The 27973-nt window shown below is 40.8% G+C and overlaps 1 protein-coding gene and 2 non-coding genes across 4 annotated transcripts; 1 reads left to right on the forward strand and 2 right to left on the reverse strand.

Annotated features, from left to right (window-relative positions):
- Positions 1 to 994: 994 nt before the first annotated feature.
- Khdc4 (KH domain containing 4, pre-mRNA splicing factor) lies at positions 995 to 27746 on the reverse strand. Of its 2 annotated transcripts, none has more exons than XR_004387355.1 (14): positions 27658 to 27746; positions 26979 to 27198; positions 24771 to 24899; positions 24044 to 24123; positions 21864 to 21916; positions 21386 to 21549; positions 19232 to 19443; positions 17834 to 17894; positions 16780 to 16837; positions 16298 to 16551; positions 5160 to 5327; positions 4146 to 4230; positions 3081 to 3172; positions 995 to 2318 (listed from the first exon to the last, which is right to left on the reverse strand). XR_004387355.1 is itself a non-coding variant. In XM_032898050.1 (14 exons), the coding sequence occupies exons 1-14, from the start codon at positions 27693 to 27695 to the stop codon at positions 2119 to 2121; spliced, it is 1842 nt and encodes a 613-aa protein (XP_032753941.1). In that variant the 5' UTR covers positions 27696 to 27746; the 3' UTR covers positions 995 to 2118. The 2 variants fall into 2 exon arrangements, 1 of the variants encoding a protein (XP_032753941.1); XM_032898050.1 differs by having other exon boundaries at positions 4146 to 4258.
- Positions 20496 to 20605, forward strand: LOC116897454. Its single transcript, XR_004387485.1, has one exon. It is a non-coding gene; the product is annotated as a U6 spliceosomal RNA (small nuclear RNA).
- On the reverse strand, positions 20928 to 21055 carry LOC116897513. The gene has a single exon (XR_004387532.1).
- Positions 27747 to 27973: the final 227 nt, after the last annotated feature.

The raw sequence follows: 27973 nt of genomic DNA on the forward strand, positions 1-27973 counted from the left end.
TCTAGGATATATCTTAGTGGTGGAATTTTATCTAGCATAGACAGGTTCTGGGTTCAATTGCCAAAAACATGAGAACAAAACATTCGAATGTCTTTTAGGCAGTGGCTGTAACTACACTGAGGTACACAATGATACTCAATGTTAAATACCAGGGGGAAGGCCAATCCTGGTGGGTTTCTTTAATCCCAGCATTCTGGACACAGAGGCAGGCAGATCTCTAGGAGAATGACGCTAGCCTTTTTATACAGAATACCAACCAGGCAGCTCAGATATTAGAGGTACTTGTCACGCAACCCTGAAGAGCTTAGTTTGTTCACTGGAAGCAAAGTGAAAGAATTCATTCCTGAAGGGATGTCCTCTGACAGCTACACACATCATGGAACAAAATGTATCCCATTAATTAATCTTGTTTTAAGATTTATTTTTATGTAGATGTATTTATAATTTTATATGTATCTGGCCTTGGAGGTCAGAAGAGCATACAGTGAGACCCTATCTCAAAAACAAATAAAGCAAACCATTAAAGGGGGAAAGTAAGAAAATAGAAAATAAATAACTTAATAATCATAAATCTTTTTGACTTTAAGGATATACTTTGCAGTTATAACCTCAAGGGGCATATGCAAATGTTGAAGCATGTTAAGTTTTTATTGGGTAGGAAAACTGCATTATGCTCCGAATACAGAAGGTTATTAATAAGGGGCTGGAGAGATGACTCAAAGGTTAAGAACACTATTTCAGGGGCTGGGGATTTAGCTCAGCGGTAGAGCGCTTACCTAGGAAGCACAAGGCCCTGGGTTCGGTCCCCAGCCCCAAAAAAAAAAACCAAAAAAAAAAAAAAAAAAAAAAAAAGAACACTATTTCAGAGGATCCAGGTTCAATTCCCATGTCACACGGCAATTCACAACTATGTATAAAACTCCAGCTCCAAGGGATCTGATATCCTCACCCAGACATACACGCAACAAACTAACAATGCACATTTAAAAAGGAATAAATAATTAAAAAGAGTTTATTGATATTAGTGTATGAATGGGCCAGGGAAGAAAAAGAAAAATGACAAGCAGAATCTTTATACATTTATTTATAATGAAATTATGGTCTAATTATTTACAACATACAGGAAACCAGAGTTTGTACAAAGCCAACCTGCAAAGTATTCAAAAATGTGCAAAAATGACAGTCAGTATCTCAGACACTCCTGGCTCAGCCACCGATTCCTTCACTTCCACACATCAATATTTGATACAAAAAAGTTCTTTTGGCAAAAGTCACAATGCCAAGAAAAAAAGGACAAGTTGCAATTCCAGTCAGAGTCACCGTCCTATTGGTAGCATCACATCTCTCTTCTCGCTTCGACCAGTTCTGAGACAAATGAGTATTTCATTTGTGTGATGAGCTCTGACCAGCTTTCCATCACGTTTTCTTTGAAACGTGAAAACAGGGAGGTTGGAAGGGCAGTGCCAACAGCAATGGCTATCTGAAACAAGTGTGCCTAAGGGTGCCAGCTTTGGGTCATCCTGGTATTGAAACAATGCAAAAATAACTCCATTTTCCTATTGAGGATCCAGTTGTAGTTGACCATTCTAAATTAGTAAAACAGCATTTTCCAAACAAAGAATCCAAATGGAAAGAGGGATGAGGAGCTCTTAGAATTACATGTAAGTATGGAAGGAAGGGTCTTTAAACCATTTCCCACTAATAAATAGTAAGGCTTTGTTTATAACCAGTTATCAAAATTGACCCAATAGTAGTAAAATACAAATAAAACTTTCTTTACAACAGAGTTGAGGCTATTCATTTGGAAAAGGCTAGACCAGGTCAAACATATGTAGCAATGACTCTGTCCTGATATTTCACTGGACAAGCACATTTCATCAACTTTTAAAAAGCTTGATGCAAATTTGTGATTCTAAGTGAATTTTAACAGATGTTATGCCACTGCAGAAATAGGGTTTTAAAAAGAATGGCATCCCTTTATGACAGGGGACACTGCATCCCTAATGTCTTCGAAGGTCCAAGATGGCCCCCAGAACAGGTCCCAGAGTCTTGTTTAATCAAGTGCATGCATTATTGCTAAGAAGAGTCACCGAGTGCCAGAGCTCTGTCCACTATTTCCTATGGGGCCATCCAGAACGGCATCTGCTGCTTAGCTCGTGGCTGTGACGAAGGGTACTGATAGCCCAAACTCCAGCCCTGTGGAAAGCTACTTGCATTTTTATGACCTCCATGTTCTTCCTCTTCATCAGAGGAGTCTGCAGCGTAAGCTACTAAGCCAAATCCCTTCTCTGCTGTTTTCATCTTCTTGGCTGGATAATCTAGAAGAGAGAACAAGCCCAACCCCAATCCCCACCAAGAAAAAAAAATACCATAAATTCGTTAATTAAAAAAAAGATGTTAATTGTAAGTGGTTAGTTGGACACCATTTTGTAGCCACAGGGTCAATGGTCACCCCATAACGTTGATGATCACACGAAAAACAGCCAGCACCAGCAAATGACAATCCACCAGAACCATGTAAGAAAACAGAGAAAGAAAAAAGAAAAAAAAAGAAAAGAAAAAAGGAAAGTTAGCAAGTGAGTCTCTGAAGACTAACATTTCACCTCTTAAAGAGCTAAAAGAAAAGAAGAAAAGAAAAACTATTTTTTTCTTCTGTTCACTTTTATCAACTAGAGGCAAGGAATACAATGATCCCATGCACAGGATGCAGAGTTCCGGGATGCTGCTGGGTGTTGAGCTCAGCTCCCAACACATAGGGAAATTAACTTTCCCTAAATCTACATCAGATGACCGCCAATTAGACAAAATGAACAATAGAATTTTGAAATTACTTCCCAATCATTAGTATTTCCTACGAATTTAATACAAGTGGTATGCATAAAATATAAAGCAGACAACTCTATTACCAACACAGAAGGACTAAAAATAGAAAGGCATATACTATCCTTATAAATTAAAAAAAGTATTGTTATCAGTCAGTAGATGACGGAGATTGGTTCCAATCTTCTGGACCGACCACCAGGTTAGAAGACTAACAGCCACCCTACTTGTCCTCCCAACCCCAGCTCCACTGTACTCACCATGGCTTCCGGTTAAGGCCCCAGACCCATTCCTTTCATCAGACTCAGTTTTTATTCCAGTCACTGGAAAGGCTGGTGGAGGCATCAACTGCCTGTCAAAAGCATGACATTTCTTTTCAGAGAAATCCAGCATTTTAAATTACCCAGTTAATAACAATAGGAACAGTTGCTGATATGAATAACAAGAGACTGCTGATACCTTAACCATTTGCCTTTGCCCTCACTCTTTAATCATCAAGCCTGTCTAAATAAGGAGACCATGCCAAAAACAGTTGCCTATTAAAAGAATTTGGGGGTTGGGATTTAGCTCAGTGGTAGAGCGCTTGCCTAGAAAGTGCAAGGCCCTGGGTTCGGTCCCCAGCTCTGAGAGGAAAAAAAAAAAAAAAAAAAAAAAAAATTTGGTTCCCTCCTAGACAGTTAAAAGCTCTTCCACTGAGCTATATGCCTGCCTCCTCAATACCCCTTTATGAAGGCTGATGTCATATGTCAATGAATATGAAAGGAGAATTCATCTATTACATCCTAAACTACACACTGATTCAAATATTTCTACCCATGGTATGGGTGCTTTTTCTTTGTAACTTTTACTTTATTTTTATGTGTCTGAGCATGTTGCCTACACATATGTGCACCCATGCTAAGTTCCCATGGAGACCAGAAGAGTGGTAGATTCCCTGGGGTTGGAGCTACCAATGGTTTTGAATTTACATGATGGTGCTGGGAACTGAACCTGTATCCTCTGATTGAGTCAATCTTAACCCATGAGCCAACTCTCCAGCACCCACCTATTTTATTTTTTTGAGTCAGTGTCTCCTGTAGCCAAGACGGACTCAAACTTGATGGTCTTGAACTCTTATCTTCCTACCTTTATCTCCTGAAAGGGCATCTACCACACCAGACTCTATCCTTCTGAACTAGTAAAAATGGTTTGATTGTATTAGCACTTTTGTGACTGCATAACTTAGGAAAATGCCCAACACTCAGAATATAACTACCTGAGACAAAGAAAGGGGTTGACATCATATTATTCAGTTTTCATTGAACTGCTCTATTACAATAACTTACCTGTCCCTCTCTCGCTCTTTGCCTGAGGAACTTGCCGGCTTCGATCCTGCGCCTTCTATCTCATTCTGACTGGAGAAGCCTGTACCTAAATTAGTCATATGAATGGGTCCATGCTATGAGCAGAAAAATACAGTAGCATTAGCAAATCTACAACTGCTGCATTGACTTTAGCTCCTTAATGTAACTGTCAAGTGCCTCATCTTTCTGACAAACTGCCATCAATTAAAAGGCATTACAAATTGGGATTTGGGAGAATAACTGAAGTCAAGAAGGGATTGTTTCTGTAGAATTTAAAAGGGATGGTGTATCTCATTGTTTAACCAACTGCTCTAAATCCAAATGGTGCCTAGAAACCTAGTGACATTAACTGCAAAATGCTTAGTTCTGAAGATGTCTGAAGACCATGATAAACACAAAAGAGCCTCTTCTCATGAAATAGCAGCAAAATTATTCTCTGGACCTGGGATTAAACTAGCCAGGGTCCTGTGTGCATTGCACGTGCTCTGCACTGAACTGCGCCTCCTCCAGATCACCTTTACTATATGTTCATGATGTCATCACTCCATGTTCACAAGGGTTTCCTGGGGTGGCAGAGCAGGGTGGAGCTGAGAAAAATTGTCCCCCTCTTTTTTAAGGGGGCTAAAGAGAAGAGAAAATTGAAAGCCCCAGGTTAAATAAAATTTATGAAATTGAAGATTGACACCTTTTGGGAAGTGGCTTTCAATTATCTTCTGTAAGAAAAAGTGTAAAACTTAATACAATTCCTGAGTGTTGGTCATGGGGGACTTCCCTGTAAATTGTTTTATCACAATGAACTCAAAAACAAAAAACTGACAAAGGAAACTCACTCAGGTTTTAAATTAACTCCTCGAGAATAAAATCCTAACCTAACTGGATTCCAGTAGGAAGACTCCTATCTCATAAGACAGTTGATATGGATGCAAATTCTTATTTTAAGGGAGAACACAGAAGGGCAAAAAAAGGTAAGAAAGGACAAGTGGGTGTTCATTTAACCTGGTATCCAAGCAGTCCAGATTCCCGTTCATCAGGAAGCTCCTCTGTGAATCGCCTCTTCTGTGATTGTGGCTGAGCTGGGAGTTGGGGCTGGGGCTGGGGCTGAGGGCCAGCAGGCAAGGCAGTTTTGACAGGAGCAGCAGGAATAAAAGGAGCACTTATTGGGCTCTAGGACCAAAGAAACCAAGGAGGAATAACGTATGAGACGCTGGATGACTAAGTAATGTTGAGGACAAACCTCAACAGTGAGGATGTGTCAGGACTGACCCGACATTCCTCCCCCCTCCCTCCAGCCGGCCCGCCCCGCTCTGATTCCCAGGCTGCACCTGGCATAAGGAGCACTGGGAGAACAATACTCACTGACCAGTGAGTTCCAAAGCAAGAGCAGCATGCCTCAAAAAAACTAACAGACATATATATGCCTAATCTTCACATGCTTTAAGAGGCAATCATTGCTCCCCCTTTAAATATATATATAAATAAAGAGTCTCTGTACAGCAAGTAACCACACAGCTTTATCCACTCTGTCATTTTGCATTTCAAATACAAAGAGCTATACATAACTCAAAGCTAAGCAATTTTGGATCCTTCTTCAGAATGAAAAGGGGTTGGGGATTTAGCTCAGTGGTAGAGCGCTTGCCTAGCAAGCGCAAGGCCCTGTTCGGTCCCCAGCTCTGAAAAAAAAAAAAAAAAAAAAAAAAAAAAAAACAGCCCAGGGCTTGAGAGAGGCGGCTGGGCAGTTAAGGGCAGCTGTTGCTGTTGTTGAGAACCTTGCTTTAGTTCCTAGCACCCACATGGTAGCTCAGAAGTGAGGTGATCCAACAACCTGTTCTGACATTTTCAGGCACCCACACAACACATATACATACATGCAAAACATTCACACCCACAAAATAATCTCAAGAGTTAAAAAAGTAAAAATAGCTGTGCTTGATAGTACATGGACTTTAATTTCTAGACTTAGGAGGCAGAGCAAGCAGATATTTGTGAATTCAAGGACTGATCTACATAGCAAGTTCCAGGCTATCCAAGGTCATATAAAGACACTATCAAAAATGTAAAATAATATTAATGAGAGATTAATAAAAATTTAATTTTAAGCCTTTTAAAAATTTGCATGTGTGGCATATATGCACACATGTAGTGCATGCACCTGAGCACACACTTGGAGGCCAGAGAGGGCATTGGATGTCTCTCATTTTCCAACTATTCCTTTGAAGCAGGTTATCTCCTTAAACCTGCAAATGATTTTCTGGTCTAACTAGAAGTCAAAGGATCCCTCTGTCTCTGCCTCCTGGGGAACTGGGTTTATAGGTATGTGCTGAAATTTTACACTTTTTCTGACTGAAGATAATTGAAGTCTGTCATCCAAACTAAGGTCCTCATATAACTGCAAAAACTCTTTAATCGCTGGGTTATCTCACTAGCCACTAACGACCTTTTTTTTTTTTTTTTTTTTTTGTATAAACTGCACAACCATCAGTGCTCATAGCCCACAGGTATATAGCTAGGCAATGGTTTAAGGCTACAGTTTATTCTGGCATGGGTCCACTAGAAGAGGCTCACACAGAAGAACCCACCATTAATCCATTATCATTTTCCAATTTCGTCTTTTCCTTGCAACTGAGGTTTGTAGATAACACACAGATGGGCTAGAAAGCCAAATTTTCCCTAAAATTCTATTTTGTTATTTATTTTATTGATGGTACTTATACATCCTTTGTCTATACCTGATAAAATTGGACTCTAAGACTGTTACACACAGGAGTTAAAGATTTTGTCTTAAATCATATTCCCTAAAGATCTTTTCAGTATCTTCGTTTCTTCATCAATAACACACGAAATGAAACAGCAATTTGGCCTATCTCCTGAGATTTAATGAGATAAGTTAGCCTTATCAAGAAAGAATGAAAGGTGGCTGGGTTGAAGGGTACCTGCAAGCATCATAGCTGGCAGGAACCATCTGTGTGAGATAAGAATGAAAAAGCCAGGCAGTGGAGGTCCAAACCTTCAATCTTAGCACAGGGGTAGCATGATCTCTACCTCTAATGGTCTAAAGAGCAGGTGAATTTATCTACTGTTATTTGTGCATAGTGCTTCTGAGTGACTCCTATGCCACACACATTTTTCTCTTTGAGACCACGAACAGATGGTTCAAGAGATTGATTTTGTTGACTGCCACGTGTCACATAAAACCAAAGGTTCTTTTGCTTTGTTTTTTCTTTTTTCTTTCTTTTATTTTTAAAGATTTATTTATTCTATGTATGTGAGTACACTGTTGCTTTCTTCAGACAGACCAGATGAGGACATCATTGCAGATGGTTGTGAGCAACCATGTGGTTGCTGGGATTTGAACTCAGGACCTCGGGAAGAGCAGTCAGTGCTCTTAACCACTGAGCCATCTCTCCAGCCCCCTGCTTTGCTTTTTCAAGACAGAGTTTCTCTGGGTAGCCCTGGCTATCCTAGAACTCACTCTGTATACTAGGCTGGCTAGCTCTGCCTCCAAAGAGCTGGGATAAAGGAATGTGCCACCACCTCCCAGCCAGAGCTTATTTTTCTTTTTTTTTTTTTTTTTTTTTTTTTTTTCAGAGCTGGGGACTGAACCCAGGGCCTTGCACGTGCTAGGCAAGTGCTCTACCACAGAGCTAAATCCCCAACCCCAGAGCTTATTTTTCTAAACCACTGGTAACATCATTATTCTAGGTACAATGATATCAACTTTAGTAAACAATACCATCAGGTATTCCCTTTTACATCTATATACAACTATTGTTTCCATTATTAGAACTTTTAAGAAGCCTTAATTATGCTAAAATCCATATTGTGTCTAGACTGATTAGTCTCACAAAATACCCTCCATTCAAGTGATTAAATATTCATATATACCATCTTTTATCCAGATAACTGATCCAAAAGGAAAAAGACAATCCTTAGCATGGCAAAACAACATTATAATGTTTCTTATTTCAGGTGTGCTTTTATCCCCCTCCATTCTTTGTTAATGGCTATGGAGACTGTGGGACCTGGGAGAATGAAGTCAATAAATGAGGTGGACTAAAGTCTAATGCAATAACCAACTTTATTCAAAGCATCTGACAATTTATACTTAGAGAGTTAAGAGGAGTCACATGATTAAAGTGTTCAATCACATGAGCAAGCCACATGTGACAGAGAAGTCTTACATGGTAAGAATGTTTTCTAAAGACGTATATAAACAAGTAACAATAGCCAGTTTTAATAAGTAACCTAAATTTAATAAATAATCTAAATAATATAAATTCACTCCTATGTATCCACTACACCTGGGAAGGGCTTGAAAGCATAATCCAAGAACAAGCCCATGTTTTTGAAGAATCTGAGGTCACAAGACTCTTGTCTTGTTTTCTTGGAGTGTTCTCACAAGCACTCAGAAATCTTAGATACTCCATTCTTGGATCATATCCCCACATCTCCCCCTTTTTTATTTTTTAATAATGGGATATGCATAGTGGTTTTGAGATGTAAGTAAATCTATGCCACCAAACTATGTTTATACTGATCATAAAAATCAATATAATACAATAGCTTGAAAAAGAGACCCATATGATTAGTAGTCTGGTATCTTCTAAAACTTAAGTCTATATATGCCTTTAATAGGAATATAAATGTTATGATGTCCTATTCAAGTGGGAAGTGATTCAAATCCCATATAAAAATTAAACACCGTCCCTTCTTTTTTTTTTTCTTTTTTCTTTTTTTCGGTGCTTGGGACCGAACCGAGGGCCTTGTGCTTGCTAGGCAAGTGCTCTACCGCTGAGCTAAATCCCTAACCCCAACACTGTCCCTTCTTTAGAAGACTTAATGATTCTAATACTGTCCCAAGGTCCAGTCATAAATACGAAATTATTAGTGAACATAATAGGAACTGAATCTGTCCAATTACAAGTTGAAGAAAGAAGATGAGAAACATTAGATCTAAAGACATGTTCAGAGACACTCTCCACAGACGTACAGATCAAGGTAACTAGCACTGCCAGAAAGAAGATTCTCTGGTGACCCAGGGCTCTGTGTGTGTTTCATAGAATAATTTCTCCCTTGGCACACTTGGGCCTTAAAACTTTGTTCCCAGATGACTTCTGATAAGGTTGATATCTCCTTTTGCCCTTTAGCTAGATCTGCTATCTCTCTAGTAACTTTCACTGCTTCCCCCACCTCTGCCTCCTCTTTGACAGCCAAGGCCAGAGGAGGCAAAGGGGAATCTACAATGTTTCAGTGGAACCATCCGCAATAACAGATGCACACTTGTTCCCCATTTTCTTCCGGAGAAGTTAATAATAGGGCAGAGGTAAATGTTATCAGCTTGTTTGTTTCTTTCTCCAATAAAACCAAAAAGGTTAGCGTGTCCAGGAGTATGAGCCTATTGCTAGAAATAATCCTACAACATAAGCAAAATCTGAAATATTTAAGAGCTTATGAATCAAAGCAGTTAGTTCCACCTGTTAGGCTGAGGGAAAAGCATTGATAGACTGATGACTATCTCTCCTATACACTTAGATGAACCATCAATAATATAAGTATCTGAATGGGAGGAAAGTTAGATAATCTTTGGAATCATAAATTCAGTAGTACCTGCGAATGAAATTTGAAAATCCATAGAGTTCTATGATACTCTTAAACACTGGTTGTTAATAGGGGTAATATAATACAGCAATGGTTAAATCCACACAATTGTTCTTGCCTCTCGAGATAGTATGTGGAGACTATCCAAGGCTGACTTTCCTTCTGGAGTTTTTTTTTTTTTTTTTCTTTTCTTTTTTTCGGAGCTGGGGACCGAACCCAGGGCCTTGCGTTTGCTAGGCAAGCGCTCTACCACTGAGCTAAATCCCCAACCCTCCTTCTGGAGTTTTAAATAGACTGGCTAGTGTATAGGAAATACCAAGTGCAGCTTACGAGGCAAGGGAAGAACTGGGAAACAAACTTCATACCCTAGCTTGTCTAGATTGTAAACTTATAAACTTAGCTTTCACATGCTCCCCTGAATCCTTACCAGGAGTTGGATATATTTAAGATTAGATTATCAAATTCCTCACTCCATGCTTCAGGGTCATTTCAGGCAATGAAGGATACTTATCTAAGGAGGCTCTAATAAGGAGGCTGAGGGACCTGGTTGTGGTGGCACACACCTTTAACCACAGAACACCGGAAAACAGATACATAAGTATTCCTGAGTTGGAGGCCAACCTAGACTAGAGGGCTATACAACCTAGAGTAGAGGGCTATACAAAGAAAGCCTCCTTGGGGAGTGAGGGTGTGCATGAAGTTGTCATGGGAATAACTATCAAAGCAGGCTGCTATTATTTTCAATTTTGCCTAAACAGGGAAGATGTCATTTTTTTCTTTTACAATTCTAAGGTTTGATCATTCAGTTTATACTCGTTCAAGGAATTAGCCATCTCCTCCCTCTTGATTAATATTGTCCTTACCTTTCTTAAACATTTTGATAACAGTCTGAATTAATGCTCAAGTGACCCAACTGAATGGGGAACTTTTCTCCTAGTTTATATGCCTTTTCAACATTCCTTTAGATTTTTGTCCCATACTTCATACAAAGTTTCTTCTGGAATCCAGGGCTTATAATCACAAACAACTTGTAAACAATTGAATAGCTGTGATTTAAATACTGTGCTCTTCCATATTCTTTAAAATACAATGCATACGTTCAATACAAAGAAAAGGGTTCTGTGGCTTCTGTCCCATTATTCTCACCTCCTTGTGAGGGTCCGACCCTCTCATCTCATAGCTGACTTCAGGTCCCTACTTGTTTACCATGCTAAAGGCAGTGGGACCCGGAAGAGTCTATAGACCCTAAAAATGAGGTGATTCTCATGCAATATCAACTCTATACAAAGTAGTAGGCAGTTTACACTCTGAGGATAAGTCACATAAGTGTACAATCCCAAGGACAAGCCACACATGGAACAAATAGTAACAGCTGGCTGTAAGAATGATCTGAGGTAAGCGCATTCCTATCCCTATGCTGGAAAGGGGCAAGAAAGCATAATCCACAAACGATTCTGTGACGTCTCCTCAGACTCCAATCTTAGATGGTGTTCTGACACCCCCTGACAAACAGCACTGGGATTCTGCACTGCAAGCTGAGAGTTAACATGCAATAAAGTTAGTGATCATCATTTTGGGGTCAGCCTCTAAAAGGCATACTCTGCAGGCATTTCTTCCTGATGAGGTGTTGTTGTTGTTGTTGCTGTCTATTTCAGGACTTTTCAGTTGTCTGGAGGACTCTGAGATACTGCCCTGGTCAGATGCATTAAAGTGGGAATCATCTTGAGATTTCATTCATCAGGCAGGCCCTTTCCATTGATTAGTCCCAAGACCTCATCTAACATATGTCTCCTTTAGGGAAAAATGCTTTGGGCAGGAGAAAAGGCATTATCTTTTAAAGTGCAACCTGGGGACTGTGAGGATGTCACAGACAGCAGTGACACAATGTAGGTAAGACTGAAACTCAGCAGCTCTTTCTTAGTAGGTCTAGCCCAACCCAGCAGGTTCTGGGCCAAACTTGGCATTTGCCCATGGTGGTTTCTTTTAGCTATATAAATCACAGCACAATTTGGGGGAAAGTTTCCTGAAGATAATTAATTCAGTCCCACATGTACAATGAAGTTTAAGACATGTTTCCATAGAAACTCTTTGCAAAGTACACATGGCTTCTTCCATTAAAAATGGATACTGTTTGGGGTTGGGGATTTAGCTCAGTTGTAGAGCGCTTGCCTAGCAAACGCAAGGCCCTGGGTTCAGTCTCCAGCTCCGAAAAAAAGAAAAAGGAAAAAAAAAATGGATACTGTTGACTTGGAAACATGATAAAGGTCTAGGGAGGAGGACTATGGTAACCACAATGCCTATGAGAGTCAGGATTGGCTTGGCCCTGAGATAACACAGAAGTCACTTAGGCTAGGGTAAAGTATAATTGACAGGTCTCATAATGATGGGTTTTAGGGACTGAGAAGCAATGATTCAGAGAGAAAACTCTGGGATACTCAAACATAATACTCTGAAGGATGTAGGTCAGGCCTGACAGATACAAAGGATCCCAGATTGTAAACTACTCTCTTTCCCAGATATCTAGAAGACAAGTTATACGTCTCCAGCATGTCTAACTCTCCTGGCTTCTCTAGGGCATATCTGTGTACGCATGCACTTTTTCCCCTACAGAATAACTAAATACAGCGTAGTATGTGGGGATAGATGTGTGTGCAGCCACATATGCTTCCTTTTTAATTTTAAAAATTTTTCAATTAAGTATTTATGGTGTTCAATAATAGCTTTACCATGTACACTGTAAGAGATTTTAGTAACATGACTTAATACTTTATAAAAACTTTTTTTTCGAAGACAGGTTCTTCTGTGTAGCCTTGTCTGACCTGGAACTTGCTGTGTAGACCAGGCTGGGTTCAAACTCAAGAGATCTGCCTGCCACCACCTTCCCCAAGTACTGGGATTAAAGGTGTGTGACACCACCACCCAGCTGTAAACTTATTAAATCATTTGCTAGTACAAGTTGGACCATTATCATTTTTAGCTGTAATGAGTCATAGAAAGGAAAACTACAATTCTCTGTATGACATACTGATACTTTTACTGGAGCCCCTGGGGCCCCATGCCACACCTTTGGCTGTGCTCTGCAGTTGGCTAGATATGGAAAGGCATTGTGTATGGCTTCAGTAAATCTTAATACAGATTTCCATATACCTGATAGCAGAAAAAATCCTGGACACAGACAGCCATAATTTCATGTCAAGTTGATATCGATTCATTACTAACTATGCATTAGAAGCTTGGAAAAAAATTATACCTTTATATCGTATAGCACAGTGGCCATAACAGAGAGGATTTCCTGAAGACCATTGATTATCAGAGGAAGGGTAAGCACAAAAGTTAAAAATATACAAAACATTAACAATGGTCATTTATTTTTAAAGATTTAAACTTCTAGTTTTATTACAGTAAGTTCTGGGATTTTTACTGGGCAATGGTGGTACATGCATTTAATCTCAGTGCTTGGGAGGTAGAGGCACAGGGATCTCCAAGTTCAAGGTCAGCCTGTTCTACAGAGTTAAAGGATTAGCCTGGATTACACAGAGAAACTCTTTCCTGAATTCCCCCTCCCCCAAACTTGAGGTTTTTAAAATTAAGGACAATTTTAATTTTGAGCTCAAAAAGATCCTTTTACTAGGTTACAGATTATTTAGAAGTACCTGAGAAATAATCATACATCCTTAAGGAGAAAACGATTGAGCTTTCTATGTAAGCATTAAAATATATATCTAGATGATACTGTAAATGAAATAAAAATGTAAACAATGTCAAAGCCTAACACTTTCATTGAGGAAGAATTTGTTGGAAGGCTTTAATAGGTGGATGGTTTGGTATAAGATTTTAGCCTGTAACAAAAAGTGACTTTAAGAGAAAACTTTTAAATAATAAAATTTCTAATGAATGCTAACTCCCTTTGGCCTCCAAAGGAATTTGAGATTACTATTAGATTATAATATTACTATTAGATTATAATTTACTCCTTTTTAAAAAAAATTCGGGGTTGGGGATTTAGCTCAGTGGTAGGGCGCTTGCCTAGCAAGCGCAAGGCCCTGGGTTCAGTCCCCAGCTCTGAAAAAAAAAAAAATTCATCTATGTGTATTTACATTTTTATTAAAGAATTTTATGTTGCCTAAGAATATAAATTTAAAAATGAAGTTTTAGTAATAAAGATAAAATTCCTTATTTTATTAAGGCTTATGTTCAACTGATAAAGCTAGTTAGCTTGGATCAGTCATTAAACTGTTAAAAATGTCATATGAACCACTACTTCAGTGGTAGAGCACTTGCCTAGGAAGCGCAAGGCCCTGGGTTCGGGTTCGGTCCCCAGCTCCGGAAAAAAAAAAAAAAAAAAAAAAAGAACTAAAAAATGTCATATGAAACACTACTTCTGAGAATTTTTGAGGACCATCTAGTAACCATCCCTAATTTAGTTACTTGCTCTGTAATAAAACTCCTGCTTATAAAAGTTAAAAAGTAAAACATTTGTACTTTGCCTGACTGTAAGCATAGTTCTGAGCACTGTAAAAGATTTGATCATTATAAGGTCTCTTACCTTAAATGCCTTAGCTATCTTTAACAGTTTACAACAAGTTACATATTTAAACACAATCAAACTTTGAGAAAAAGTTTTCAGATGACAACTATTGCAATAAATCTTTGGCTTCCATTGACAGAGAAACTGTTCATGGTAAGAGCCTAGGGATGGAGGAATTGTAATAAGATAAAGATGGTTCCACTGACTCAGGAGCATTGCTCAGGACTGGGGGGATTCAAGGAAAGGCTGGCTCCATAGAACAACATTAGGTATCCACTCACAGCCTTCTGGGTAGAAAACAGGCAACATGCATATCCCTCCCATTGAAGAGGAAAGCTGCTTGTTTAACAACTCAGCTTTCTGCAGACTGCACTACACAGCTGTTGGAGGTGGCATACTCCTTTAATTCAGAGGTAGAAAGCAAGTGGATCTCAGTGAGTTTAAGACCAATCTGCTCTACAGAACAAATTCTAGGATAGTCACAGCTCCTACAGCATCCAGACACCTGTACACACACAGAAAATCCTACCCTCAAGCCCCATCCACAGGTAGGAAGAGATAGAAAATCCCATGGAACTGGGATTGCAGGTGACTGTGAAAGCCTAATAGGGAACCAACATCAGGTCCTCTGCAAAAACTGAAAGCACTTTAACCTCTGAGCCACCTCTTACGCCTCAGGCTGGTTTTACTTGGTTGGTGGTGAGTTTTTTGGTTATTTTTTTGTTTGTTTTTTATATTGATATGCAGTTTCTTGCTGACCTGAAACTCTCCAATCAAGCTAAGCTGTCCAGAGGGCCACACAATCAACCTGTCTATGCCTTCCACCATTAATATCATAAACACATGCTACCACACCTAGATTTCTTTTTAAATTTTTGTTTTTATATATTTTTGAGACAGAGTTTCACTATGTAGCCTTTGCTGGCCTCTGCCCACCATGCCCAGTCCTTCATTCAGATCTTTTTACATGGCTTCAAACTCAAATCTTCATACTTCTTCATACTTGTATGGTAGATACTTGAGTGGCTGAGCTTTTCCCAGTCACTTAAATGTTTATTGCTAAGATGAGACTAGAGAGCTCAGAGCGAACCAAAATGGGAGGTGAAGACAGGAATTTCAGACATTTAAGGCCAGAATGGATTATGTAAGAACACTTCTGTCACGGAGTCTGATAACCTAAGTTCAGCTCTGGAACGTAATCTGGAGCTTACAGAATTGAACAAAGAACCCACTTCCACTCTTACACAGTGCCCTGTGACCTCCTCACATGCGCAGTGGCACACATGCACACAACAATCCACACCATAAAAAACAAATATGGGCTGGAGAGATGGCTCAGTGGTTAAGAGCCTTAGTACTTTGCAGTGACCCCAGGTTTAGTTTCCAGAAACAGCTAGAATCTTACATTCACTTTAACTCCAGATTTTGGGTATCTGACCCCTCTTCTAGCTGCTACAGCATAAATACACATACACGTGGTGCATGCATATGACATACACACACACACATACATACATATATACACACACTTACATACAAATATATGAAAATAAATACACATTAAAAAGATAAAAAGACCTGTTCGGTTCCAAGCACTAAGAGGTGTGTGCTGTAGAGCAGGAACTAACACTGACCTGCCACTTATATATCATAATTAAAGAATGCAATCACATTCATTAGTGTTTTCTACAGCTTTTGTACAGCAACAAGAGTACTATGACAGAGGCTGTAGAGCCCTCACAGTCTAGAACATTCGTCACTGAGTGTTTTATACAAAGTCTGCCAATGACCTCATGGGATACAACTAATTGGGGGCATATGAAGCTTAAAAAAAAAAACCAAAACTGCTGAAATGGGAGAAGATATTATCCCAAAGTCCTCAGTGAGTTGGCGTAGGGACACAGAAGACAACAGGACAAAAAACAGAATAGGACTAATTTCTAGAAAGTACCCTTTTCTCAGTTTTTTCCCTAAGTTCAACAATAGCGTATTACATATCCTGGCATCCTACCTGTCCAGTGCTAGCTGGAGGTTGCACTTGTGTTATCGGATACTGTGTTGGCACAGGTGGGACTCCAGTAGGTAATGCTGGCAAGACTCCAGGTGCCAATGAAACAGCTGGTGGCACTATGCTTGGTACTCCATACGGAGGCTGAACTGGCTGCTGAGGAGGGGGAACAACAGGGTAACCAGACTGATAGCCATTGGATGGATAATATGGTGGTTGAGGAGGGATACTACTTATAGCAGAGGGTTGTGTATAGCCTGAGGGGGAAGAAAAAAAGCGTTTAATCAGCTGCAGCAGAATGAAACATTTTACCTGATTATTAAACAACACCTAGGAAGATAAACACTGAGGCAAGAATGGCTTTCTAAATTACTCTAAGTTGAAAGGACCACCACCAGTGCCCTGGCACAACTAGTCTAGCCTCAAGGATCACACTTACATAAACATCGGTACCAAAATATCTTGACACTTAAAGCCATACACACCTGGTAATGGTACAGCAGTATTTATTTGATTCACAAATCTAGAATACTCAGCATGAACCTAGAAAAATGGGTAAAAGAAAGTTAATAAAGGTCAGTCCCAAGTGACTTCATGTTTAGAATACGATTATATACTAAATTAAAGCAATGGAGAATTAAAATATTTCCTCTGATGCACTGATTCAGTGAGTTAAAGGGACTACTAAACTGTATGTAAATTCCATACATTAGCAGGAAGCACAATTCTAAACAACCAAACCACTCAATCTGGAACAAAGTCATTCCAAGACCCATAGCCAAACATTAAGGAGGAGCTTGGGGAATCTCTTGTGAAGAGGGGGAGGAAGAACTTGAAGAAGCCAGGAGTCAAGGAGACACAAGAAAACCTACAGAATCAAATATCCTAAACCCATAGGGCATCACAGAGATTGAATTGCCAACTAGAGCATGTGCATGGGATGGACCCAGGACCGCTGCACATGTGTAACACATGTTCAGCTGGGTTCTCATGTGGGACTCCTAGAGCTGGAGCTGGAGAGAGCAATCTCTAACTATATTTACCTGCCTTTGAACCCCTTACCCCTATCTGGGCTGCACTGTCCAGCCTTAATAGTAGATGCCCCTAGTCTTCCTGAAACTTGATACTCCAAGGTTGGTTGATATCCATGGGAGGAGTCAGGAGGGTGGATGGAGGTGAAGGGAGGAGAGGAAGGAGGGAAAGCTTCCATCAGAATGTAAATACATAATTTATTAATAATAATAAAAATGTACTACAGGTTGCCTGTGGTCAATCTTATCGAGGCATTTTCTGAGGCTTGCTCTCTCTGATGACCCTATGTTGTGTCAAGTTCACATAAAATTACCCAGCAGTCACCATCACTATATGTAAAATTGATCTACTCTCTGTGTTGCAGAGAGCTCACTAACTTTAATAGAATTAAATCTTAATTTACTTTTAAAGACCATGCCAAAGTCCAGTCTGGTTATAGGTCAGTGCTAGAATATACAACTGTGCACCTAGACCCTGATTTCCACCCCCAGCCACACACAAACTCACTGTTTGTAAGAGATTCTCGCAGAGCTTCTTGGCAGCAGCCAGGCCTTCAGGTTTGGGATGACTATAAATAAGAATAAACCACAAAATCAAAGAACGAAGTTAGAGACTTGTGTTTATGCTTGTGGGCACACTTACCTTGGAATATTCATTAAAGCTCAAATCTAGCACACTGAAGTCATTAAATAGGAATGAATATAAAGATAAGCTTATTTTGTTTGTGGTTTGAGACAGGGTTTCACTATGTAGCTCTGGCTGTCCTAGAACTGTGTAAATTAGGCTAGCCTCAAACGCAAAGATCCACCTGCCTCTGTATCCCCGTGTGCTAGTAGGATTAAAGGGATTTGCCACTCCCCTACCTGATCCCAGCAACATAAGTCTTTGCTATTTTATAGTACCATTCTCTGGATAATGGTTCTTTTGACATAAAGAGACAATAGAAGTACTGGAGAAATGTTTCAGCAATTAAGAGCAGTTACTGCTCTTACAGAGGAAAATTAGATTCACAACACCCATATGGTAGCTTAAAAACCATCCTTAACTCTAGTCACAGGTAACTTCAGTATCCTCTCCTGGCCTCTTCCTACACCAGGTACACACACAGTATAATATGTGTAAGCAAAACATTTTTAATTGGGTATTTTATGTATTTACATTTCAAATGTTATCCCCTATCCCCCCTCTCCCATTCCCCACTCCTCCCTGCTTCTATGAAGATGCTCCCACTCCCCATCCATTCCCACCTCAACATCCTAGCATTCCCCTACAATGGTTTTGCCATTTGCAGACATTGCTGCGATTGTGATATATAGAATTCTGAGAACTTTTCAGAGCCCTGATAGACGAGGGTGAGTGTTTGTTGGTTCTTTAGGGAGAAGTTGGTTACAGTTTGCTAGCAGACATGGTCAAAGAAACAAAGAGAAAGATTTAGAAAAACTCTTATCTCTCTCCTTCTATCTCTTTTACCTACTGTTAAGGGGAAACTGAGGAAATAAGAGTAGAAATAAGGGCTGGAGAGATGGCTCAGCGGTTAAGAGCACCTGACTACTCTTCCAGAGATCCTGAGTTCAATTCCCAGCAACCACATGGTGGCTCACAACCATCTGTAAAGAGATCCGATTCCCTCTTCTGATGTATGTGAAGACAGCTACAGTGTACTTATATATAATAAATGAATAAATCGTTAAAAAAAAAAAAAAAAAAAAGAAATAAGAAAAACCACAAAGGAGCAAAAACAAGCTACAAAAGACTTTGGAATCCTGATTCTCCTGTTCCGACATCTGCATGCAGGCTTTAACCACATCAGATTTCTCATTATTAACAAATTTCCTTTTTATTTTCAATGAACTATTTCAGCCTGTAATTACTGACAAGGACTTGTATATCCTGTTTCATCCATACCTGATATAAATATACATGGGTTCAAAAGCTTCTCGGCCTGAGGCTGGCTCAATGCAGCCGGAGCCTTTGCCTCGTAGGAAGACTTTGGCACCAGTTTCGATCTGAATGTGTTGCAAATAAGAGCAGCCTGGACCTTCCACTTTCTCCTTAACATTAAAAGTGGGCACAGCATGTTCTAGGCCCACAAATAGCTTATCTTGAACATAATGCATCTGTAAGGAAACAGAGCAGTTTGATTAGTAAGAGAAAAACAACAATGAAATAATCCTGTAGAAACTATTATACAAAGTAATGTAACCCTCTATAGACTTAGGACTACTTCATCATGGATTCTTGAAAATTTCCATCATTATCTCCAAGATTTACTCTTGGAGACAGTGTTGCTACAGCTCAGCTGTTTTGAAAGCCACTACAAAGCCTAGGTTGGCTCCATAAATTCAACCCTCTAGACCCAGCCTCCTAAGGAGGTTTAAAAGTGGAATCTTTTATACCAAGTTGGCCAAGGGTAGACTTGTGAGTGCTAATATTAACTTCACTTATCTGGGAAGAGAAAATTTCAGTTTTAAGAATTGCCTCTATCGGTTGGGGATTTAGCTCAGTGGTAGAGCGCTTGCCTAGTAAGTGCAAGGCCCTGGATTCGGTTCTCAGCTCCGGAAAAAAAAAGAAAAGAAAAAAAAGGGGGGGCAAGAGGGGGTGGGGAGGAAGTCAGGAAAAAGAGGCAGCTAAGCAGGCTAGGGAGAACAAGCCAGTAAGTAGCAGTCCTATACTGATTAACGTTCTATCTTGTCATCCATCCATGATGGATTATAAACTGAGAGCTAAGGTTTATCTTCTTCCAGTTGCTTTTGGTCATGGTGCCTCTCATAGCAACAGATGCTAATCAGAATTAGGCCTCTGCCACATGTCCAGCTTTTGAGGAGTTTCTGGTGTGTAAGAACATAGCTTAATTGGTAGAGTGCTTGCCTAGCACCACATAAATAGGACATTGTAGCATGTGGTGCTAATTCCTGACATGTAAGGTGGAAGAGGGGCATCAGAAGTTTCTGGTCATCCTTTGTTACAGAGAGTTGACATCTAGCCAGGAGCCCCTAAGACCATATTTTGTTTTCCTGGCTGTCCTGGAACTCATTTAGTAGAACTGAGAGATCCACTTGCCTCTGTCCCCAAGGGCTGGGATTAAAGACATGCCGCCACATACCGGTCTTGCTCTAAGACTATGGCAATGAAACTTATACTGTAATGAAGACTTAACACTTGTGGAGCTGTGCTCGCTCCGACAGCACATTCACTAAAAAACTGGAACGATACAGAGAAAATTAGCATGGCCCTAGTGCAAGGGCTGGACCCCTGCACTGTATAAAGAAACAAGCACAATAGCACACATTCTAGCACTCATGAAGTAGAGGTAGGAACAACCAAAGTCAAGGTTACTGAGGCTATTCTGAGGTACACGAGAAGAACTTAGGGAGTTTTGGGAAGAGTACTGTCTAGCATTCTAAGCTTTGCTTGACCAAATCAGTACCACAAAACCTAAAACTCTTCATATACCTCTATCTTACCTACAAAATAATGATTCTAGTCAGCAGTTATTTGAATAACCACCCCCCCAACACACACACACACACACACCCCAGAATACAGTGTTGATTACGCATACCCACTTTTCTTCAATAAGAACTAGTAAAGGCAGTACTGGAAATGTTGGGTAGTACAGTGAGCCCTGTGGTTTTCTCCAATAAGGGCTGCTCTCTCCACCCCTTTGTCTAGGAGGAGTGTATCAGCAAAGTCTTGCTTCATCAGACTCCGCCTTCTTAGTCCTCCAGTTAACAGTTTTCAAATGCAAATTACGACTGTTTTCACAGCCCTTTAATCTAGCTGCTCCTTCATTTTAAAATCCTATCAACATGAAGACTTTTACTTAGATACAATTGGTCTATAATATTATAGACTACTTACAGCTTACACACTTTTAACTCCAAAGCCCAAATAGTCATAACTACTGAACAATGACCCTGCCTCAAGAAAATATGTATAAATAAATAAAAATAAAAAAGCAGGTGGTTCTCAGGTTGGAACTTCAGAGTTGTTTTTCTTCCTCTGTATTACTGTGCAAAGTCATCTTTATAGCACCAACAACCTCTTGCCAAAACCTACTCCTGACTGGAAGGAAGGCTTCTGGTTAACAGCGGGCGGCAGCTGAGCGATGGGAGCTGGCTGGTGATAAACAGTGACTGTTGCGCCATTGAAAGTTGGACTTGTCCCTGTGGCAGCCTTCACTACTCCATTGGTGATTATTTCTTTGATTCGGTTTACAGCTCCTAGGGAAAAATTACAGACAGTAAGATACCACACAAGGGGGCTGGAAATACAGCTCTGTCAACAGAGTAGTTACACTGCACTCATGAGGCCCTAGGATTGAGATCTAGCACCACGATAAATAAAGTAACTATCCCAAAGAATGAGCTGACTAATGTCCAATGTACCATTTTATAAACTCAATTTTTAGATTCCACAAATAATGCAGCTCCCATCTCCACAAAGTTCATAAACAGCAGTTAATCAAAGACAGTAAATAATGTTGTCAGTTTTGTACTTTGCTTGCAAGAAGTCACACAAGCCAAAAATTACTTACTGTCTACTAACTCCCGTGTCTGTCCCTGAACATGAAGATACAATGGACGATCTCTGTAAAAACAAATATGAAAGATTGATCCCAGAGCTAGGGAGATAAGATTAGTTAGTAAAATACCTGAATTTGATTCTCTAAAACCCATTTTAGAGAAGTCAGGTATGTAATCCTAGTGTTGGGGAAGCAGAGAAAGGAGAATTCCCTGGGCTCACTGCTCAGCCAACTTGGCCTACTTAACGAGACTGAGGCCCATAGAGAACCTACCCTAAAAATGTCTACTAGAACCAGGCATGGTGGCACACACACTTAAATGTCAGCACTCAGGGATGGAAGGCAGAAGGATCTCAAGTTTGGGACCAATCTGGTCTATACACTTAAGTTTCAGGACAGCCAAAATTATGTAATGAGACCATGTAGCTGGGGGGAGGGGAGTTACAAGCCACTCCTGCTCTTTCAGAGAACCTCAGTCTGGTTCTCAGCTGCTGTACACAACAAAGAAACAGCTCGAGGAACAACACATATAATAAACAAACCTTTAAAGAAAAAAAAGACAGACACTCAGGCATTCACATGTCTGTACAGGGATTTACACACCTACACATATAAGAGCGAGTAGGGAGCTAATAATATGACTCAGAGTGACAAAAGCCTGTCACACAAACAGAAGGAACTAAATGTAAATACCATGAAAGCCAGGCCCTGGATGGGGTATAGATCCTGGGGACTCACAGGCCAGACAGTCTAATTAAAATAGTGCTGTGGAGGTTCAGAAAGAAGGTAGATAACAGAAAACACCCAATGTTAACTTGTGGCCTCCTTATATGCATGAATTAACACACACACAGTCTCCCTCTCCTTCCCCTCTCCCTCTCTTTCCAGAACTTTTGAAATGGATCCTGAAAAGGATCAGGAGTTCAAAGTCACACTCAGCTATATATCAAGTTTAAGGACAGTCAGAGCTTCAAAAGACCCTGTCTTAAAACTGACAGTATAGGGTTGGGGATTTAGCTCAGTAGTAGAGCGCTTGCCTAGCAAGCACAAGGCCCTGGGTTCGGTCCCCAGCTCCGGGGGGGAAAAAAAAAAACAAAAAACAAAAACTGACAGTATAAAGAGATCTTACATACTAATTAATAGAAGGGAAACTTAAAACTGAGATTAACTAGATAACTATAGCCTGTGACTATTATAGGGCCAAGAAATAAATGTGAAAGGTTTGGGAATTTATCTCAGTGGTTGAGCCTGTGGTTAGTTAGTATCTAGGTTACTAGGTTCAGTTTCCAGTGGGAGATGGGAATAGGTTTTATAACACAGTACAAACCCATTTGTGGGTCTCACTAGATAGCACTGATTGTCCTGGAACTCACGACACAGACAAGGCTTCATAGAGAGATTTACCTGCTTCTGCCTCTCAAGCATAAGGTGCTCACTACTATACCTGACACTTGGGAGACTATTTCTATGGGAAAGAGAAACAGGTGTGGCTGTGTGTGTGATTCTGCTCCTGTGTACAGGATACAATGAAAGCCAGTGCTCACGTCTCAAGGTTCTTTTTAAAAAAAATACGTGTATAGGCCTTTTGCATCCACATGGGTCTGTAGACCATATGCATACCTAGTGCCCACAAACAGTTGTGAACCACCATGTAGTACTAGGCATTAAACTCAGGTTTTCTTCAAAAGCAGCAAGTACTCTTTAACCCTTGAGCCATCTCTAGACCAGAATGGCCATTCTTTTTTTTTTTTTTTTTTGGAGCTGGGGACCGAACCCAGGGCCTTGCACTTGCTAGGCAAGTGCTCTACCACTGAGCTAAATCCCCAACCCCCAGAATGGCCATTCTTAGGTCTCTCACTGAAACCTGAAGTTTACCAATTCAGCTATTCTGGCTGCCAGCAAACCCTAGGGAACTTTTTCAGCTTCTCCAAACCTGAGATTATAGACACAGGCTCCTTCTACTGGATGTTCAAACTCAGGTCCTCTTCATTACAAGCACGTTGGAGATTGAGATTTCTCCCCAGTTCACACAAATGTTTAAGTATTAATCGTATCATGCACATTCGTGGTTTTTATCCTTAAAAAAACATGAAGTGGAATAGAACAGCACTAAACACTCTCAGTACAGGTTACCTAAGAAAAGCAAGCAAGTCACGGACATCCTGTCTGTCCCCAAATCATAGGATACACACCCAGGTCCCACTTTGGCCTTCTCCTCCGTCGTCATGAACCGTCCCCGAGTTGACACAGCAGCCCCACTAAGCCGACTGATCTAAAAGAAGATAAATTCTATTAAAAGGTACACAAGCACTAAGGCACTACAAGTATATAGTAACTATAAAATTCAAAACAAAACTATAATGTAGTATTAAGGTATTTCAATCGAATAGAGGACTACTTCTCCCATTTATTTCACCAAGTATAAATTGTTCTCTATCTGAAATTCTGATTGTATCAAACCCAGAGAGGTATGTTTGTAATTCTTTGTTTTTGTTTTGTTTTATTTTGTTTTTTTTCGGAGCTGGGGACCGAACCCAGGGCCTTGCGCTCGCTAGGCAAGCGCTCTACCGCTGAGCTAAATCCCCAACCCCATGTTTGTAATTCTTTTGGTCACTTTCTGTGTTTTATTATTTCCTTACACATAATCTTCCCATGTCTTAAGTCTTATGATTTGTCTTTATAAAACCCTCAACTTTTTCCTGAATGACTACAGTTCCTTTTCATGCTATGGTTTCTCTAGCCTGAGTTTGAAGTCCTTAAAAGAAAAGAAAAGAGAGAGAGAGAGAGAGAGAGAGAGAGAGAGAGAGAGAGAATGAGAATGAATCAGCAAATCCAAACCCACTCAGGAATCCTTGTGTTCAGAAGTACCTTTCTGAACTCACTTTCCACCCTCACCCAAGTGCCCCAATTCCCACACACCTCATCCTGCGTCTGTCCTCGTGTCAGCAAGTTCCTACACGTCAGAGGTACGTCATTGATTTCTACTTCTGCCACCACCAGATCATCTTTGCTTTTATTGCTAGTTAGGCTTTTGCCAGGAGCCTGAAGCTACAAAATAGAAGAGATAAATGAAAATAGAAGCTTTGATAATGATTTTAGTTGTCTCATTTACAGCTATCTCAAGTCCCACCTACTTTCTCTTTTTTCTTTGCCTACTAACAAAAACGTTTCTATCTGGACATTCTTCACAAATGGTATAAAATAGAAATAAAACCTCACTTAAATGGCATAACCAGCAAGCTCAGTTAATAAAGGCACTTGCCATACATGATTTATCAGTCAGAGTTCAGTCAAAAGAACAAAAACAAACAAAAAGCCCAAATAACCAAAACCCAAATGCCTCGGGTGTGAGCAGCAAGCATTCTACCAAGTCCGTCCAGCCACCTAATAAATGTTTATGACATTATAGAAACTACCGACAAAAGGTCAGAGGTACTATGCTTCACAGGTCAATGTGCTAACTGTTTATGGAGTAAATTATAAAAAGAAGGCACACAACAACTCATATACCTCATTCAAGCTCTAGGAAGCATATTCATGTAACTCCTTTCTTTTTTTAAAAAAATACTTATTTAGTATGAGTACACTGTTTTTCTCTTCAGACACACCAGAAGAGGCATTGGATCCCATTACAGATGGTTGTGAGCCTCCAATGTTGTTGCTGGGAATTGAACTCAGGACCTCCGGAAGAGCAGGCAGTGCTTAGCCCTGAGCCATCTCTGCAGCACCTCAACTCTTTTCTTTATAAACAAAGCAAGGTTTCAGTTTGAAGATTTAATTACACCGAGAATAGACTAAAATAACCAAATAATACACTCAACTTACCCGAGATAAAAACACACCTTAGTTCTCCATTTTTAACTCATAATTGTATTTAATCATTAAAATACATGTTTAAATTTAATTAGAGATAACTTTTTTTGCTGCTTGCTTTTTTCCCCTTTTTAGAGACAGGGAAAGATTCACTTGTCTCTGCCTCCTGAGTGCTGGGATTAAAGGCATGTCCCACCACTGTCCAGCTACGAGACTTTTAAAAAACTATTTTAGCTCTTGAGTGATAACCACACTAGCGTGTATGTGAGTTTTAATTCCCAAAACACATGAATCAAGCCAAACCTGATATTTTGCATCTATCCTATCAATGCCCCTAACAGCAAGGTGGGAGGCTGAGAGGAATTATCCCTCGCCTAATATAAACACAGCCGTAAACAGAGACTCAAGCAAAGTGGAAGGTAAAGACTGATACCAACGTTATTGATCCTCTGACCTCCTACATTCACCACAGCACTGGCATTTCCTGTTGACAAACACTTATACGTGGCATACTAACACACTCAACTGAGGGTTAGCAAGATGCTCAGGGCATAAAGGTGCTGACTGCCATGCCCGATGACCTCAGTTCAATCCCTAGATCCCTCACATAGCCAAGCCCCAAATCCTATGACACGAGACACATATACAAATAAGTGTTTTTAAAACATTGACATGATTTACCAGAACTTCATGTTATCAGAAACATATTGCTTTAAATATCCATTAAAAAAAATCCACAGTTAAGTTTGTAAGCACAAAGAACTTGTGGCGCATGCCTTTACTCTAGCAGCACTTGGCAGAACGGGTCTCTGTCCATTAGTTCGAAGCCAGACCACGGTTCCAGGGCAGCCAAGACTACAGAGACTTGTCTTGAAAAACAAAACATGGTAACTAGACCAATTAAAACTGCCTGACCTCGGGTTGGGGATTTAGCTCAGTGGTAGAGCGCTTGCCTAGCAAGCGCAAGGCCCTGGGTTCCGTCCCCAGCTCCGAAAAAAAGAAAAAAAAAAAGAAAAGAAAACTGCCTGACCTCAGGATGTGATGATGGAGCACAACACTTGAGCGACAGACAGAGGCCAGGGGCATCTCTGCGAGCAGGCCAACCTAGTCTATGTATATAGAGTCCCTGTCTCAAACAAGAAAAACCAAAGCCTATTTCCTTCTAAGAACAATTTAACAAGGGATCATCTAAAGACTCCCAAACCTAATCTTCACTCTGTTTTCACCTTCATTAACCCCAATGATTACGCAACTGAAAGGTGAAAAGAAGGGGTAAAAATTACAAAAGAGCAGGGCGTCTAGCGCTCGGAATACCTTCTCCGCCGCATTCTGAGATGGTTTCAGCTTCCCTTTGGCCATGAGCATAGCATTGATCTTGGCGGCCACGGCGGCGGCGGCATCCAAGGCTCCTGAAGGAGCAGCGGTGGAGGCGCCCCCGGGGCTTCCCCCGCTGCTGGTGACTTCTCCACCTGGGGCCGCTGGCGGCAGGAAGAGAAGCGGCGCTGGAGCCGGCTGATCCCATTTGCTGCGGCGCCTACAGGTAGGAAAAGGAAAATACTGGGGCCTAAAGCCTTCCTTTGTGTTGTTCCCGTCGTACACTCTATCCCATTTCGCCTGTCATGTTCCATATACATGACCGAATTTCGTATCTAAAACTCTGGCACATTCCCCAGATTCCCACATCTTTCGATCCCCCGCCGAAACATTTCTCTTCCAGTCACTTCCACCCAAAGATTCAGCTCGGCTTGGATTCCTCTTGCGTTTGCCTTCTCCTTGGCTCGCCCTTCTAAAACACTCTGAGTTCCCTTCTCCCTCGCACCGCGGCCGGCCTTTTTCCGGGAGCCCGAGGCCTGCTCAACATTCTCTCCAGAACCCCGGCCTCAGCGTACGGATACGTCCTACTTGAGGGCCTGTGCCCCCCAACACGCAGCCTCGCCGGCCTCCCTGCCCCGGCCCGTGCTCGCTGCCCCCGCCGGGCCCGCGAAGCCCTTACCCGCCAGCGGCAGGATGTGTCGCGCTCCCTGCGGACATGGCGGCCGGCTCTAGTCAACCACCCGCCAACTACCCACCACCGCCCTCCCGCCACTTCCGCCCAACGCGCTGACGCACAGCCTCTTCCGGCCGTGAGGTATTGCGGTTCCGGTGAGAAATCTTGATCCCGATTGGATCCTCGGTAATTTAAAGCATCTGGCGTTTCTGTGACAGGAGTGCGGAGCGACTCTCTGTCTTTCTCCCTTTCCCTTAGTAAAAATGGTTGCTGTGCTTGATTTAAAAACGAGTTTTGGACTTGGAGAGTCCATTTTTATTGT

The sequence above is a fragment of the Rattus rattus genome, chromosome 3 (assembly GCF_011064425.1).
Source record: "Rattus rattus isolate New Zealand chromosome 3, Rrattus_CSIRO_v1, whole genome shotgun sequence".
NCBI lineage: Eukaryota > Metazoa > Chordata > Mammalia > Rodentia > Muridae > Rattus > Rattus rattus.